At 69.7% G+C, this 15228-nt stretch overlaps 1 protein-coding gene across 2 annotated transcripts; it reads right to left on the reverse strand.

Moving 5' to 3' along the window:
- Positions 1-2716: 2716 nt before the first annotated feature.
- PHC2 (polyhomeotic homolog 2) lies at positions 2717-13426 on the reverse strand. Of its 2 annotated transcripts, XM_062593553.1 has the most exons (12): positions 13283-13426; positions 12398-12556; positions 11569-11652; positions 11312-11482; positions 8849-9215; positions 6921-7430; positions 4959-5161; positions 4721-4871; positions 4504-4618; positions 4250-4391; positions 3826-4132; positions 2717-3682 (listed from the first exon to the last, which is right to left on the reverse strand). In XM_062593553.1, the coding sequence occupies exons 1-12, from the start codon at positions 13424-13426 to the stop codon at positions 3528-3530; spliced, it is 2508 nt and encodes an 835-aa protein (XP_062449537.1). In that variant the 3' UTR covers positions 2717-3527. The 2 variants fall into 2 exon arrangements, with proteins under 2 accessions (XP_062449537.1, XP_062449538.1); XM_062593554.1 differs by lacking the exons at positions 6921-7430; positions 8849-9215; positions 11312-11482; ... (1 more) ...; positions 12398-12556; positions 13283-13426 and adding an exon at positions 5370-5391.
- Between the last annotated feature and the right edge of the window lie 1802 nt (positions 13427-15228).

Here is a 15228-nt window from a genome sequence, read left to right on the forward strand (position 1 = left end):
CTAGGGCCACATCCCCATGGGTACCTGCTGCAGGAGCACCATCACCATGGGTCTGAGCTCTAGGGCCACATCTCCATGGGTACCTGCTGCAGGAGCACCATCACCATGGGTCTGAGCTCTAGGGCCGCATCTCCATGGGTACCTGCTGCAGGAGCACCATCACCATGGGTCTGAGCTCTAGGGCCGCATCCCCATGGGTACCTGCTGCAGGAGCACCATCACCATGGGTCTGAGCTCTAGGGCCGCATCCCCATGGGTACCTGCTGCAGGAGCACCATCACCATGGGTCTGAGCTCTAGGGCCACATCTCCATGGGTACCTGCTGCAGGAGCACCATCACCACAGGTCTGAGCTCTAGGGCCACATCCCCATGGATACCTGCTGCAGGAGCACCATCACCATGGGTCTGAGCTCTAGGGGCACCATAACAGTAGGTCTGAGCTCTAGGGCCGCATCCCCATGGGTACCTGCTGCAGGAGCACCATCACCATGGATCTGAGCTCTAGGGCCGCATCCCCATGGGTACCTGCTGCAGGAGCACCATCACCACGGATCTGAGCTCTAGGGCCACATCCCCATGGATACCTGCTGCAGGAGCACCATCACCATGGGTCTGAGCTCTAGGGGCACCATAACAGTAGGTCTGAGCTCTAGGGCCGCATCCCCATGGGTACCTGCTGCAGGAGCACCATCACCATGGATCTGAGCTCTAGGGCCGCATCCCCATGGGTACCTGCTGCAGGAGCACCATCACCACGGATCTGAGCTCTAGGGCCACATCTCCATGGGTACCTGCTGCAGGAGCACCATCACCATGGGTCTGAGCTCTAGGGCCACATCTCCATGGGTACCTGCTGCAGGAGCACCATCACCATGGGTCTGAGCTCTAGGGGCACCATAACAGTAGGTCTGAGCTCTAGGGCCGCATCCCCATGGGTACCTGCTGCAGGAGCACCATCACCATGGATCTGAGCTCTAGGGCCGCATCCCCATGGGTACCTGCTGCAGGAGCACCATCACCACGGATCTGAGCTCTAGGGCCACATCTCCATGGGTACCTGCTGCAGGAGCACCATCACCATGGGTCTGAGCTCTAGGGCCGCATCTCCATGGGTACCTGCTGCAGGAGCACCATCACCATGGGTCTGAGCTCTAGGGCCGCATCCCCATGGGTACCTGCTGCAGGAGCACCATCACCATGGGTCTGAGCTCTAGGGCCGCATCCCCATGGGTACCTGCTGCAGGAGCACCATCACCATGGGCCTGAGCTCAAGGGCCACATCTCCATGGGTACCTGCTGCAGGAGCACCATCACCACAGGTCTGAGCTCTAGGGCCACATCCCCATGGATACCTGCTGCAGGAGCACCATCACCATGGGTCTGAGCTCTAGGGGCACCATAACAGTAGGTCTGAGCTCTAGGGCCGCATCCCCATGGGTACCTGCTGCAGGAGCACCATCACCATGGGTCTGAGCTCTAGGGCCACATCTCCATGGGTACCTGCTGCAGGAGCACCATCACCATGGGTCTGAGCTCTAGGGCCGCATCCCCATGGGTACCTGCTGCAGGAGCACCATCACCATGGGCCTGAGCTCTAGGGCCACATCTCCATGGGTACCTGCTGCAGGAGCACCATCACCACGGGTCTGAGCTCTAGGGCCACATCCCCATGGGTACCTGCTGCAGGAGCACCATCACCATGGGTCTGAGCTCTAGGGCCGCATCCCCATGGGTACCTGCTCCGGGGGCACCATCACCATGGGCCTGAGCTCTAGGGCCACATCTCCATGGGTACCTGCTGCAGGAGCACCATCACCACGGGTCTGAGCTCTAGGGCCACATCTCCATGGGTACCTGCTGCAGGAGCACCATCACCACGGGCCTGAGCTCCAGGGCCACATCTCCATGGGTACGTGCTGCAGGGGTACCATCGTCGTGGGAATAAGTTGCAGGGGCAACATCACCTCTATGGGTACAAATCCCAGGGACATGTCATCATGGGTACCAGCACCCAGTTGGGTACCATCTCTACAGACATCACTTCCATGAACACGGAGCCATCGGGCTCAGTGCCAGAGTGGCACTATGGGTACCAGCTCCACCGACACCATCTCTGGGGACACCAGCACCATGGGTACCACCTCCAGGGCTGTCCTCACCGTGGATGCCATCTCCAGAGGCATCAGCACTGTGAGAGCCCCATCTCCACTGGGTCCTATCACCAAGGCTGCATGCTTTGCCCTTGCACAGAAAGGGACTTGCCTCCCCCACGCACCCATCCAGCCCCCCTCAGCCTTTTGGAGTCCCAATGCATTCGCCACAATTTTGGGGTGCAGCATGGCTGGGGGAGCCCTTCCAGGGCGGAGTCATGCCAGGCTCCCCAGGAACCCCATGCCAGCTGCCCACTGGCCCCCTCAGTCTCCTTCTCACCACCTAGCTGCATTCCCCCACCCCACCTAGGCCCACATCCAGGCATCTCTGGGTCTACCACCTCCTTGCTGCTCACCTTGGGGTGGTTTAGGGCACAGCCTACTTACTCCAGCATGGATGAGTCCAACTAGCAGCCCCCACATCCCAGGCAAGGGAGAACCTGGGGCCCCCTAAACTCCCCCCAACAGCAGCATAAGCTGCCTCAGTTTACCCCGTGCAGGACAGAAGAAGCTGAAGAAAAGGGGGGAAGGGAAGGAAGGTAGAGTTTGGGAGGGGAAGGGGCAGTTTTTCTTTTTCAGTGTTTATTAAAAACAAAAACAGGAAAAAAAGGGTTCTGTTTTGTGTATGTTTTACCTCTTTTTTTTTTCTCTCTTTTTTTTTTCTTAAAAAGACCATGGTGGCCGGGCAGTAGTGGCAAGGGGCCCATGGAGGAATCCTTACCTGCCTCGGGGCGGGGGGGACTGAGCTCCCACCGTGCAGCCATGACCATGCTCCGCTGTGCCCCCAAAACAGGGGGGATGGCATAGAGAGGAGGGGAAGCGTACCCCAGCTTTGCGGCAACCTCTTCTCCACCAGGCACCCCAAAAAGGGGGCTATTTCCTCCCCAGGGCAGGTAGCCGAGCCTGCAGCAGCGGGGGCCGGGAGCCGCCAGCATGACCACGCACCCAACTTTTAAGGCAACCATCCTGTTTCACCCTGCTGGGTGGGGTAAGGCCTGGGGGGGGGCCGGCTGGCCACTGCCCCCCACCCCAGGCGGGAGGCCACCCCTCGGCCGGCCCGCTGGCCCCCGGGGCGGGAAGGCTGGGCCAGTACAAGGGGAAGCTAACGCTACGGACTATATACACATCCCTGCGGCAGAGCTGCGCCCCCCGGCCCCGCTGCTGGCTGGGGGGGAGGGGGAGGGCGGGGGGGTGCAGAGGGGCTGTTTGTGCTCAGCAAGTGGATCCTTCCCCCCCACCCTCCCTCCCCATCCCGCCCAGCTCGGCGGCAGCCCCGGTGTGGGGAGCGTGTTTGGGGGGGGGGGGCCCCCTCATCCCTCCCGCCTCCCCCCACCGCTGCCCACCGCGGCGGGAGCGTTCGTGCGAGCGTGGTGGCTCTAGGAGTCTTTCAACATGCTGATGCGGGCGTATATCTTCAGCGCGGGGCCCAGTTTGATGTTCATGGTGCTCATGAGGTGGTCTTCCTTCAGCAGCAGCAAGGCCTGCCCGTCGATCTCCTGCGCTCTGAACTCCTCCGCGATCTCCTGGCAGCCTGCAGGGACGGGCACAAAGCAGAGCTGAGCATCGCACCCGCCCGGAGCTCCCCGTCCACCCCAGAACGGGCACTTCCCCCCTGCCGCCGCTCCATCCGCCACCCCGCTCCCATCTCTGCACGGGCTGCCGGGAAAGCCTCACCGGGCAGCGAGCGAATGAACTCGTAGACGTCCTCCACGTTCCACTTGCTGGGCTCGCTGGGCAGGAAGCGGTGCCCGATGCCCGCCAGGTCCCGCATGTGCATGTCAGGCAGCTCCATGTCCCGCAGCTCGAGGTCGCGGTCGCCCTGGCGCCGGCGGGAGGTGGACGAGCTGGCCGAGATGGGCGACAGGGGCTCCTCGTAGCTCGAGTTGTCTGAGCAGCGGCTCGAGTCCTCCTGGCTGTGGTTGAGCTGCAGCGACGTTGTCACGGAGAGAGGCACCGAGCCCGTCGGGAGAGAAACCGGGCTCTGCGGGACGGAGCGACCGGGCAACACCGGCCTCAAAGCCCGGCTGCCTGGATCCCCGTGGTTTTGGGGACAGGCGCTGGCTGCAACCTTCCTCCGCGGGCGCTGCACGGGGCTCACCTGTTTCTTGGTGTCTTTGCTCAGGGCGGGCAAGGTGCCTTTGCAGGTCCGGCGGCGCCCGTGGGGGGGGCCGCCGGGTTTCTGCAGCTTGCTGCGGTCGGGGTGGAACAAGCCCACCCGCTTCGTGCACCCCACGTTGTACCTGGCGGAGGGGAGGGAGCGAGCGGGGTGAGGGCGCGGGGGGCCCCCCGGGGCAGGGGACGATGACGGCGGGGAGGAAGAGGAGGTGGAAATGGTGGTGGTGGGGGGGTTACCTCTTGGCGCAGGCCATGGAGCAGAAGCGCTTGGAGCGCTTGAACTTGTAGGCGAAGTCGACGCGCCCGCAGAGCTCGCACTTCAGCTTCGGCGGGTTGCCCTCCTCCTTGGGCTCTGCGGGGCGCGGAGGGGCGCCCAGGGAGAGAAACGCGGGCGGCTCAGGCGCGGGGCGGCCGCGGGCGGCGGCCGGCGCGGGGGCCGCGGCGCGGGCGCTACCTTGCGCGTAGGGCTCCTCCATGTCCGAGTCGGTGGTGGTGGTGGTGGTGGTGGTGGTGGTGGCGTTGTCCGGCGGCGGGAGCTTCTCGGCCAGCAGCTCCTGCGCATACTTCTGCTTCAGGCTGCCCACCAGCAGCGAGGAGCGCCCCACCTGGCGAGCGGCGCGCCGTGAGGGCGGGCGGCGGCCCGCGGCGGGGCGGGGGGGGGGGGGGGGGGCGGCAGCGCGGCGGGGCCTTACCGGGAACGGCTCGGCGCCCTCCTGGATCACGAAGCCCTCGATAACGTGCGTCAGGATCTGCGGCTTCACGATGGCCTGCGGCGGCTTGTTCTCACCATTGTGCGGGGCGGCGGCGGCGGCGGCGACGGCGGCGGCAGAGCTCCCGGTGCCCGAGGTCATGCCGGGGCCGGCGGGCTGCGCATGAACGCGCTCGGGGCCCGTCTCTGCGGGCCCGGCGCCGCCGTCAGCGCCGCCGCCCGCCCGCCCGCCTTTGTGCCCGCCGCGGGGGGGGTGCGGAGGGGGGGGGGGGGGGGGCAGGCGAGGCGGAGGCGAGCGGGCGGAAGCGGAAGTGAGGTCAGCGGGCGGCGCCGCCGCCGCCCCGCTCCGGTGCCCGCGCGGGATGTGCGTGGGGGCGGGGGGCGGGGCACTCACCGGGGGCGCTCAGCGGCGCGGCGGCGGCCCCGGCGGGGCCATGGCGCGGGCGGCGGCGGCGGCGGCGGGGGGAGGCCGAGGCCGGGGCCGGGGCCGGGACGGGCCCGCGGCGGCGGCGGCGGCGGCTGCGCGGGGCGGGGCGGGGCGCAGACAATGCGGGGGCGCGCGCGCCGCGCGGGGCGGGGCCGCCGCCGGACACGCCCCGCGCCGCCGCCGCCGCCGCCCATTGGCCGCCGCCGCCGCCAATGACCGCGCGCGCCGCCGTCACGGAGGGGGCGGGGCCGAGCGCTGCGCTGCGCTGCGGGGGGAGGGGCCGAGCGGGCGGGCGCCCCCCGCGTTCCCCCCCCCCGCGCCTCCCGGTGCGCCCCGATCCCGGCTGGGCCCCCCCAAATCCCAGCTGAGCACCCTGATCACAGCTGGGCACCCCCATCCCAGCCATGCATTCCCCCCAAATCCCAGCTGGGCCCCCCAAATCCCAGCTGAGCACCCTGATCACAGCTGGGCACCCCCATCCCAGCCATGCATTCCCCCCAAATCCCAGCTGGGCCCCCCAAATCCCAGCTGAGCACCCTGATCACAGCTGGGCACCTGTATCCCAGAGTGCACCCCATCCCAGCCATGCATTCCCCCCAAATCCCGGCTGGGCCCCCCAAATCCCAGCTGAGCACCCTGATCACAGCTGGGCACCCCCATCCCAGCCATGCATTCCCCCCAAATCCCGGCTGGGCCCCCCAAATCCCAGCTGAGCACCCTGATCACAGCTGGGCACCTCAAATCCCAGCTGCCCCCCCCAAATCCCAGCTGAGCACCCTGATCACAGCTGAGCCCCCCAAATCCCGGCTGGGCCCCCCCAAATTTCAGCTGAGCACCCTGATCACAGCTGGGCACCTCAAATCCCGGCAGGGCACCCCCATCCCAGCCATGCATTCCCTCCAAATCCTGGATGTGCACCCCAAATCCTGGCTGGGCCCCCCAAATTGCAGCCATTCACCCCCCCCCCCCGGCTGGGCACCTGCAGCCTGACTCGGTGCTCCCCAAATCCCGCCGGTGCCGCCTGCGGCTCGGCAGCGCCCCCCGCTCCCGGCCAGGCACCCCGGTCCCGCAGGGCCCCCCGAGGAGCCCCCCGCCGTTCCGCTTGCTCCGTGGACGGATGGACGGACGGATGGACGGACGGATGGGCCGCGCTGGGATCGGAGGGCGGCGTTGTCCCGGCTTGGCCGCCTCCGGACGGGAGCGGGGCGCCGAACGGCGCTGCCCCGCGCCCGCCAACGCGCGAGCCGGTGGGGCCGGATCCGGCCCCTGGACGGGAGCGGGAACGGGAGCGGGAACGGGAACGGGAATAGGAACGGGAGCGGGAATGGGAGCGGGAACGGGGAGCATCTCGGAGCGCGTCTGGATGCGCTGAGCAGGAGGAGGAGGAGGAGGAGGCAGGATGCCCGCGCGTCCCACCCGGAGCCGGGCGCGGAGAGCGGGAATAAGCCGCCTTTCCCGGCGGGACGGGACGAGCCGGGCGGGGAAACGCGGCGGGCTGCATCCCGGCGGCGCCCTTACCGTGCGCGGCGGGCCGCTCGCCGCGGGGCTCCTGGGGCTCGGGGGGGGCGGCGGGCGGCGAGCGGGCGGCCGGCAGCGGCGGCGGCGGGGCGCCGGCGGGCGGCGGGTCGTGCCGGGCGCCCTCGGCGAGCGCCGTGCCGCCGGCGGGCTGCAGCTGCAGGATGACGGCGGAGGCGTGCTGGTACTTGCGCGGGGCTCCGGGACCCGGGCAGCCGCCCGGCCCGTTTGGGGCGCTGCCCTCGGCACCCCCCGCCGCCGGTGCCGCCGGTGCCGGGCCCGGTGCCGCCGCGGTGCCGCCGCCGCTCTTCTGCTGCCCGCCGGGGCTCTGCAGCGGGGCCAGGCTGGGGCCGGGCGAGGGCAGCGGCTGGAGCGGGGGCGCCGGGCTGGAGCCGCCCTGGATGAGCTGGGGCTGGCCCCGGGGCGCCAGCTGCTGCTGCTGGATCACGAACTGGTGCTGGATCTGCTTCTGCTGCTGCTGCAGGAACTGGTGCGGCTGCAGCTGCGCGTAGGCTGCGGGGAGAGGCGCGGGGTGGGGGCGGGGGGACAGGGCGCGGGGCGTGGGTGCCACCGGGCCCCTCGCCTCGTCCCCGAATCACCCCCCCCGGCCAGCTCAGACCCCCTCTGCCCTCACCTCCCACCGTCGACCCTCCCCGGAGCCCGCCTGCTAGTCTGCAGCGGCGGCCGTTCACTCTTGTGCCTAGTGACAACGGTGCGAGTAGCTTTGCCATTACGCTCCGTGTGGAGAGGCTGGGGGGAAGCCGGAGGCTGGGTTCTCCCTGTCCCAGGTCCTTCCGTGCACGGAAAACGCAAACGGGCAGGAAAGCAGCAGCCCGAGGAGGCCAGGTCTCTGGGCTGGAATGGCCACCAAAAAATAGAATAAAATGAAGAGAGAAAGAAAAAAAAAAAGAGGAAAAAAAAAAGAAAAAAGGAGATGCCAGCCGCAGCACGTCACCATGGGGACGGCGAGGAGGATGCTCGACCCCGCCGGGAGGACGCACGATCCTGCCAAGAGGATGCTGTATCCCCCCGGGAGGATGCTATCCACCGCCAGGAGGACGCTGCATCCTGCCGCCGGCTCGGGGGCGGGAGAAACCTCCTCGCCCCTCTCGGCACGCGCGGGGCGGCTGTCGGCTGTGGGTGCCGCAGAGGCCCTGGCCGAAGCAGCTTCAGCGGGGCCCCTGTGTGCCTGTGTGTGCCTGCAAATCCCACACACAGGCAGCGGCGCTGACACAGAGGAAGTGCCGGGGAGGGATGTCCTTAGGTTTCAGAGTGAACACCTGTTCGCCACCAGGCTGCCTGGTGCTTCTGCTCTGTTCCCCTTGCCCCGAGTTTCTCCGCACCAGAGCGAGTGGCAGGGCCCTGAGTGCGTAAATGGGGCTGCAGGCTGCGCATACCAGTGAGGGTGCCGACACAGAGGAAGTGTTGGTGAGGGCCATCGTTAGGTTTCAGAGTGAATGCCCCACAGGCTGCCTGGATGGGGCTTGCACCCACTCTGCCCACCTCACCCTGAGTTTCTCAGCGCCCAGGCGGGTGGCATAGCCCCTGAATGTGTGTATAGCACTGCTGGGCCCATATACAGGCAGGAAGAGCGCATAGAAAGTGCAAGTGAGACCCAACATTAGGTTTCAGAGTGAACGCCCCGCAAGCTTGCTCCGTTCACCTTGCCTGGAATTTCTCAGCACCAGAGGGGGCAGCAGGGCCCCTAAGCGTACACATGGGGCTGTGGGTCCTGCACAGAGCCAAGGGAGTGACGCAGAGGAACCATCAGCGAGGGCCATCATTAGGTTTCAGAGTGAACGGCGCACAAGCGGCCCAGCCAGCGGCAGCGCCCGCTCTGTCTGTCCATCCGTCCATCCATCCCCATGTCCCTCGTCACCCGAGGGGCCGCGGGGGCACCCCAAAAACGCTCCCGCCCGCGGCGCGCTTACCTGGGGCGATGAGCGGGTGGGCGGCGGCGGCGGGGGCGGCGCGGGCCAGGGGGTGGGCGCGGGCGTCGGCGGCGTCCCCCTTCTTGAGGTGGTCGGCGGGGGGCTCGGGCGGGCCGGCCTTGGGGGCGGCGGGCTTGGGGGGGCCGGGGGGCTTCATGGCCAGGGCGGGGAGGTGGGGGGCGGCGGCGGGGCGCAGGGCCAGGTTCTGCACCTGCAACGGCAGGGGGTGAGGGGGCGCGGGGCGCGGGGCCGGGGCCACGGGGCGCCTGGGGCTCACCTGGGCGGCGGAGGCGGGCGGCGGGGCGGCGGGCGCCGCGGGGCTCTCGGGCCGGACGGCGGTGACGGTGGCCGTGGGGGTGAAGATGAGCTGGGGGGACAAAGGAAGAGCCGGGCCTGGGCGGGTGCGGGGCGGGGGGGGGGGATTGCAAGGGTGTGAGCACCGGGGCGTGAGCACCGGGGTGTGAGTGCACGGGTGTGAGCACCGGGGCGGCACTGCAGGGGCGTGAGCACCGGGGCGCGATTGCATGGGCGCTGTGCGTGCCGGGGGCGGCAGCGGTGCGGGTGCAAGGGGGTGCGCGCGTGGCGGGTGCGGGGGCGTGATTGCAGGGAGGGTGACTGCAGGGAGGGCGTGCGCGCACGCGCGCGTGCAATCGTCGGGAGCGTGACTGCGGAGCGAGCGCGCGTGCGGTCGCGAGGGGCGCGATTGCACAGCGCGCGTGACCGCGGGGTGTGACTGCGAGGTGCGCGTGTGCGTGTGCGATCACAGGGGAGGTGACTGCAGGGCGTGCGTGTGCGTGTGCGTGAGATCACGGGGGTGCGCTTGCAGCGGGGGGGGTGTTCGAGGGGTAGGCGTGCAAACGTGTGCTCATGGGGGGTTGTGGTTGCAGCGTGTGTGTGTGTGTGTGAAGTGGGGTGTATGTTTGTGTGTGTGTGTTCTGGGGGTGTGATCACAGGGGGGCGCGTGTGCAATCGCAGCGGGTGACGGCGTGTGGGTGCTCAGCAGGGGTGTGCGTGCGCACGTGGGCGTGTGAGACCGTGGGCTGTGACCGCGCACATGCAGCTGCAGTGGGGGGGAGGCCTGGGGGGCTGGGGCACACGCGTGTGCGAGTCGTGTACGGCCAGGGGTCGGGGGTGCCCTGTGCCCTCCCTGCACACGCGTGGGCCTGAGCACACGCATGTGTGCCCGGCTCCCCCAGGCTGCGCCCCTCCCTGGGTGGGGTTGGTGGGCACCCCGGGGGGGGCACCTGGGGGGCCTGGGCACCCCACAGTGGGCCTATGGGCACCCTATGGGGTCTGGGCACCCTGTGGCAGGGTGGGAGGCACCCTATGGGGTGTGACACCCATGAGATCCAGGTATCTCAGGGCAGGGTTGGAGGCACCCTATGGGGACTTGTCACCCTATGGTGGGCTGAAGGATGCTATGGGGTCTGGGCATCCTCAGGTGGGGTGGGGGGCACCTTAAGGGGCGTGGACACCCTATGGCATCCAAGTACCTCATAGCAGGGTTGAGGGTACCCTATGGGGTTTGGACACCCTATGGTGGAGCTGGAGGCATCTTATGGGGTCTGGGCACCCTATGTGGTTGGGGCACCCCATGGTAGGGTTGGGGCCACCATATGGTGTCTGGACACCCTGTGGTGGACTGGAGGACACCCTATGGGGTCTGGACAGCGTAGGTGGTTGATGCACCCTATGGTAGGGTTGGGGGCACCCTGTGGGGTCTGGGTGCCTGAGATGGGGTGAGGGACTCACTATGGACTCCAAGCACCTCATGGTAGGGTTGGGGCTACTCTATGGGGTCTGGACACCCTATGGGGTCCAAGCACATCATGGCATGGTTGGGGGCACCCTCTGGGTTCTGGACACCCTAAGGTGGGCTGGAGGACACCCTACTGCATCTGGACACCCTATGGGGTCCAAGCACATCATGGTATGGTTGGGGGCACCCTCTGGGTTCTGGACACCCTAAGGTGGGCTGGAGGACACCCTACCGGATCTGGACATCCTACGGGGTCCAGGCACCCCATGGCAGATTTGAGAACACTCTATGGGGTCTGGGACCCTAAGGTGGACTGGGGGGTGCCTTATGGGGTCTAGCACCCTATGGGGTGCTGGGGAGCACCTTAGGGGGTCTGGACACCCTATAGAGTCCAAGCAGCTGATGACAGGCTTGGTGGCACCCTACAAGGTCTGGACACTCTATGGGGCCCGGCCCAAAGCTGGGGACACCCTATGGGGTCTGGAGGGCACCCTATGGAATCCGGGCACCCCCTGGGGTCTGGGCACCCTGGTGGCAGGGTCGGGGACACCCTACGGGGGTCTGGCCACCCTACGCCGGGGCTGAAGGGCACCCTACAGCTGCCGCGGCCGCCCCGGCCCCGCCGCCCCCCGCCTCCGGGGCGCCCCTTTCCCGGCCGCGGCGGGGACGGGGGGGTGGGTGGGTGGGGGGCGCCCGGCTCTCACCATCTGGGCGCGGAGGTACATCTGGGCCTGGCTGGCGGTGAGGGCGGGCGAGGCGGCGTTGCCCAGCAGCACCGCTTGCTGCGCGATGCCCGAGGCCGCCGCCGCCGCCGAGTTCACGCTCTGCGCCCGGTTGATGAGCTGGGCGGCCGCCGGCGCCGCCGCCAGGTTGATCTGCACGGGCGGGAGGAGAGGGCTGGGTGGCGCGGCGGGCGCCGGCGGCGGCGGGCGCGCCGGGCACCGGGCCGCGGGGGACTCACCGTGGGCTGCTGCGCCGGCGGCGGTGGCGGCGGCGGCCCGGTGCCGCCCGACGGGCCGCTCTGCCTGTTGGCTGCCAGGCTCGCCTGGGGGGGGGGGAAGGAGCGCAGCGGGCCGTTAGGGTGCCGGCGGGCGTTCGCGGGCGCACGGTGCTGCGGGTGCCGGCACGCCGTGGGTGCGCGGGGGCGTGGGCGGGCGGCACGGTGGGTGCACGGTGCAGGGCGCTGCGCAACGTCGCGGGCGCGTGGCACTGCGCGGGCAGGGTGTCGCGGGGGCACGGCGTCGCAGGCGCGTGGCACTGCGCATGCACGGTGTGGTGAGCACATGACACCGGGCATGCACGCCGTGGCGGGCACGTGGCACCAGGCATGCACGGTGTGGCGGGCACATGGTGCCGGGCATGCACAGTGTTGCGGGCACGTGGCACTGCTCATGCACGGCGTGGCAGGCACGTGGCACCGGGCATGCACGGCGTGGCAGGCACGTGGCACTGCGCATGCACAGTGTGGCAGGCACATGGCACCGGGCATGCACGGTGTGGTGAGCACATGACACCGGGCATGCACGCCGTGGCGGGCACGTGGCACTGCGCATGCACGGTGTGGCGGGCATGTGGCACCGGGCATGCACGCCGTGGCGGGCACGTGGCACCGGGCATGCATGGTGTTGCGGGCACGTGGCACTGCGCATGCACAGCGTGGCAGGCACGTGGCACCGGGCATGCACGGTGTGGCGGGCGCATGGCACCGGGCATGCACGGCGTGGTGGGCACGTGGCACTGCGCATGCGCGGCGTGGCGGGCACACGGCGCTGCGCGCCCGCGGCGGGTACCTGCTGCACGGCGGCCAGGCTCTGGAGCTGGGCGCTGGTGAGGTGCTGCTGCTGCAGGGCGGCCGTCTGCAGCATGAGGTGCTGCTGCTGCGCCGCGTACATCTGCTGCAGGTACTGCGCCGCCGTGTTGGGCTGCCGGTGCAGGGCCTGCTGGATCACCTGCCGGCACCGGCGGGCCTCAGCGGCCGGCGGGACGCCCGCGCCGCACAGCCCGCCTTCCTCCTCCTCCTCCCCCTCTCCAGCCCCCCTTCTCACCCACCCTCCAAGGGCACCCGAAGCCCCGGAGCAGGGTCCCCAGAGGGGCTAAAGCAGCGCCAGAGCCCGGTGCGTATTGGGGTGCCCCGGACAGCGGGAACCCGGAGCCTGCGGAGCACCGGAGAGCGCACCCCGGGCTGGGGCCCGGCACCCAAAGTGCCGTTTGATTAGCACCCCTGTGCCAGGGGTTCGCGGTGCTGGCCTCTGCCCTTCCCCCCCCCCCCATTTATAAACTCTCCAAATTTGGGGATCGCCCCCAAACCCGCAGCACGATGCCGCTTTCTCTGCCCCGGCGCCTTGGCCGTCCCCGCTCCTCTTCCTCACCGCCCCGGCGCCGGTGGCTTTAACCGCCCCCCACCCCCGAGACCCTCCAGTTTATTTTTTTTTGGGGGGGGGGAGGGCGGAGTGTCTTACGGGAAAATAAGGGAAAAACGCAAGTAGCTCCCCCAAATCCCAGCCCCCCCCCCCGGGAGTCCCCAGCCCCCCCACCTGCCCCAGCGCCTCCCGCCGCCGCAACGAGCTGCTAATGAGCCGGCAATTACCGCGGCGGCGGAGGCCCGCGGCGCGCCCGGGGGCCGCCCAGCCCGGCCCGGCCGGCCCGGCCCGGCCCGGCCCGCCCCCCCGCGGTACCTGCACGGTCTGGCGGTCGGGGATGCCGCTGTAGACGGAGATCTGCGGGCCGGGCGGGCGGCCGCTGCCCGCGCTGCCGCCGGGCGTCGCGCCGGGGGCGGCGGCGCTGCTGGCGGCGGGCGCCGGGAGCTGCTCGTTCTCCATGGCGGCGAGGCGGGGGGGGCGCCGGTCAGGCTAGGGGGCGGGGGGAAAGCGGGGACAGGCGCTGAGCACCGCCCGCGACCCCCGGCCTCTGCACCTCCCCGCGCCGGATTTGACCCCTCTGCAGCAGGGACCCCCCCCCCCCCGCCGCCGCCGACCCTCGCTCCTCCCCCGGCGAGGGGCGCCGCGCACCCCGGCCCCTTCCTCCGGCGACTTCAAAGGCCGCCGGGCTGCGGCCCCCCCCCCCCCCCCGCCCCATTTCCTGCCGCCGGCCGCTCCGGCACCTCGGCGGCGGCGGCGGCGCCGGGGGGGGGGGGGGGGAACCTGCCCCCCAAGCGCGGCCCGCGGGCATCGCGGCGCGTTTCGCAGCGCTGCCAAGCGCCGAGGCGCGACGCTGCTCCCGCGGTGCCAGGCCGCTTTTATATATATACGTATATATATTTCCCCCCTTCTCCCCCTTTTTTTTTGGGGGGGGGGGTCGCAGGGAGTCCCCAGAGCGAGCGCTGCCGCTCCCGGCGCCGCCGTCGCGCAGAGCCGCGGCCGCGCTCGGCGCCGTCCCCGCGGTGCCCCCGGCCGCGCCGCGCCGCGCCGCTTTGTTCGGCCCCGGAGCCGCCGGCGGGGGGGGACACCCGCGCCTGGACCCCCCCGACCGCCCCCGGTTCCCCGGTGATCGCGGGGTCTCCTAGCGACCGCCAATGCGCGCCGCGCCGCGCCGGCCCGGTGCCCGCAACGAGCCGGGAGCCGGCGGCGCGCTCGCCCGGGGCGGCCCCAGGGTGGTCCCAGGGCGGCCCTAGGGTGGTCCCGGTGCGGCCCCCGTGCAGCCCCGGTGCAGCCCCGGCGCGGCCCCAGGGTGGCCCCGGTGCAGCCCCGGTGCGGACCCCGTGCAGCCCCGGTGCGGTCCCAGGGTGGCCCCGGTGCGGTCCCCGCCCATCCCAGCTTGGCCCCGTCGCGATCCCGGGTTGGCCCCAGCTCGGCCCTGGTTTGGCCCCAGTCGGGCCCCGGCGCTCACCCGCCCCGCTGGCTCCGCTGTCCCGGCCCGAAAGCGCGTGTCGCGACCGGGCGCCCGCGGGGCCGTATCGATCGCCCGGCCCCATCGATCCCTATCTGGCTCGTTAGCATATAAATCAGCCGTGGGGGGCAGGCATTAGGCCCGGGCCCGGCTCGCGTTCGCTTCCTCCCGCGGTTGCGGCGGGGGACGGGGAGGGGGTGGATGCAAAGGGAGGCTCTGCACCCCCCCGGCCCGCTCCCCCTCCGGAGAAGGGGGCGAAGCCAAGGCCCCTTCTCCGCGCCCCGAGGAGCCCAGCGGGCAGCCGCTCGGCCAGTGGCCCCCAAATCCACGCACGGCACCCCTCGTGCACCGGGCTGCTCCCCACGGCCGGCGCGGCGCCCACGGAGCAGCCGGCTGCGGACCGGTGGCAAGGCCGCAACGCCGAGGGCGGCTGGAAAGTCTCTCTGCGCGGCCCCCGCGGCCGAGCGCGTTTCACCGGGGCTGAAATGCGGAAATTTGCTGCTTTTTTCCCTCCATCCCGGCCAGGCTGGGATGCGCGAGGTGTCTCTGCACGTCGCCCTGCGGCAGGCTTGGCCGGGACGGGAGGCAACGAGCACGGCCCCACCGAGACGGAGGCCAAGGGGAAGGAAAGGGGGGAAAGGAAGGGAGAAGGAAAAGGAAAAAAGAAGGAGAGAAAGGAAAAGAGAGTAAAAAGGAGAAGGAGAAGGTGGGAAAGAAAAAGTACAACAAAAAGGAGGAAAAGAAAAGGAAGGAAAGAAAAGGAGAGGGAGAAGGAGAAGGAAAAGGAAGGAAAAGG

The sequence above is a fragment of the Rhea pennata genome, chromosome 22, assembly GCF_028389875.1.
Source record: "Rhea pennata isolate bPtePen1 chromosome 22, bPtePen1.pri, whole genome shotgun sequence".
Taxonomy (NCBI): domain Eukaryota; kingdom Metazoa; phylum Chordata; class Aves; order Rheiformes; family Rheidae; genus Rhea; species Rhea pennata.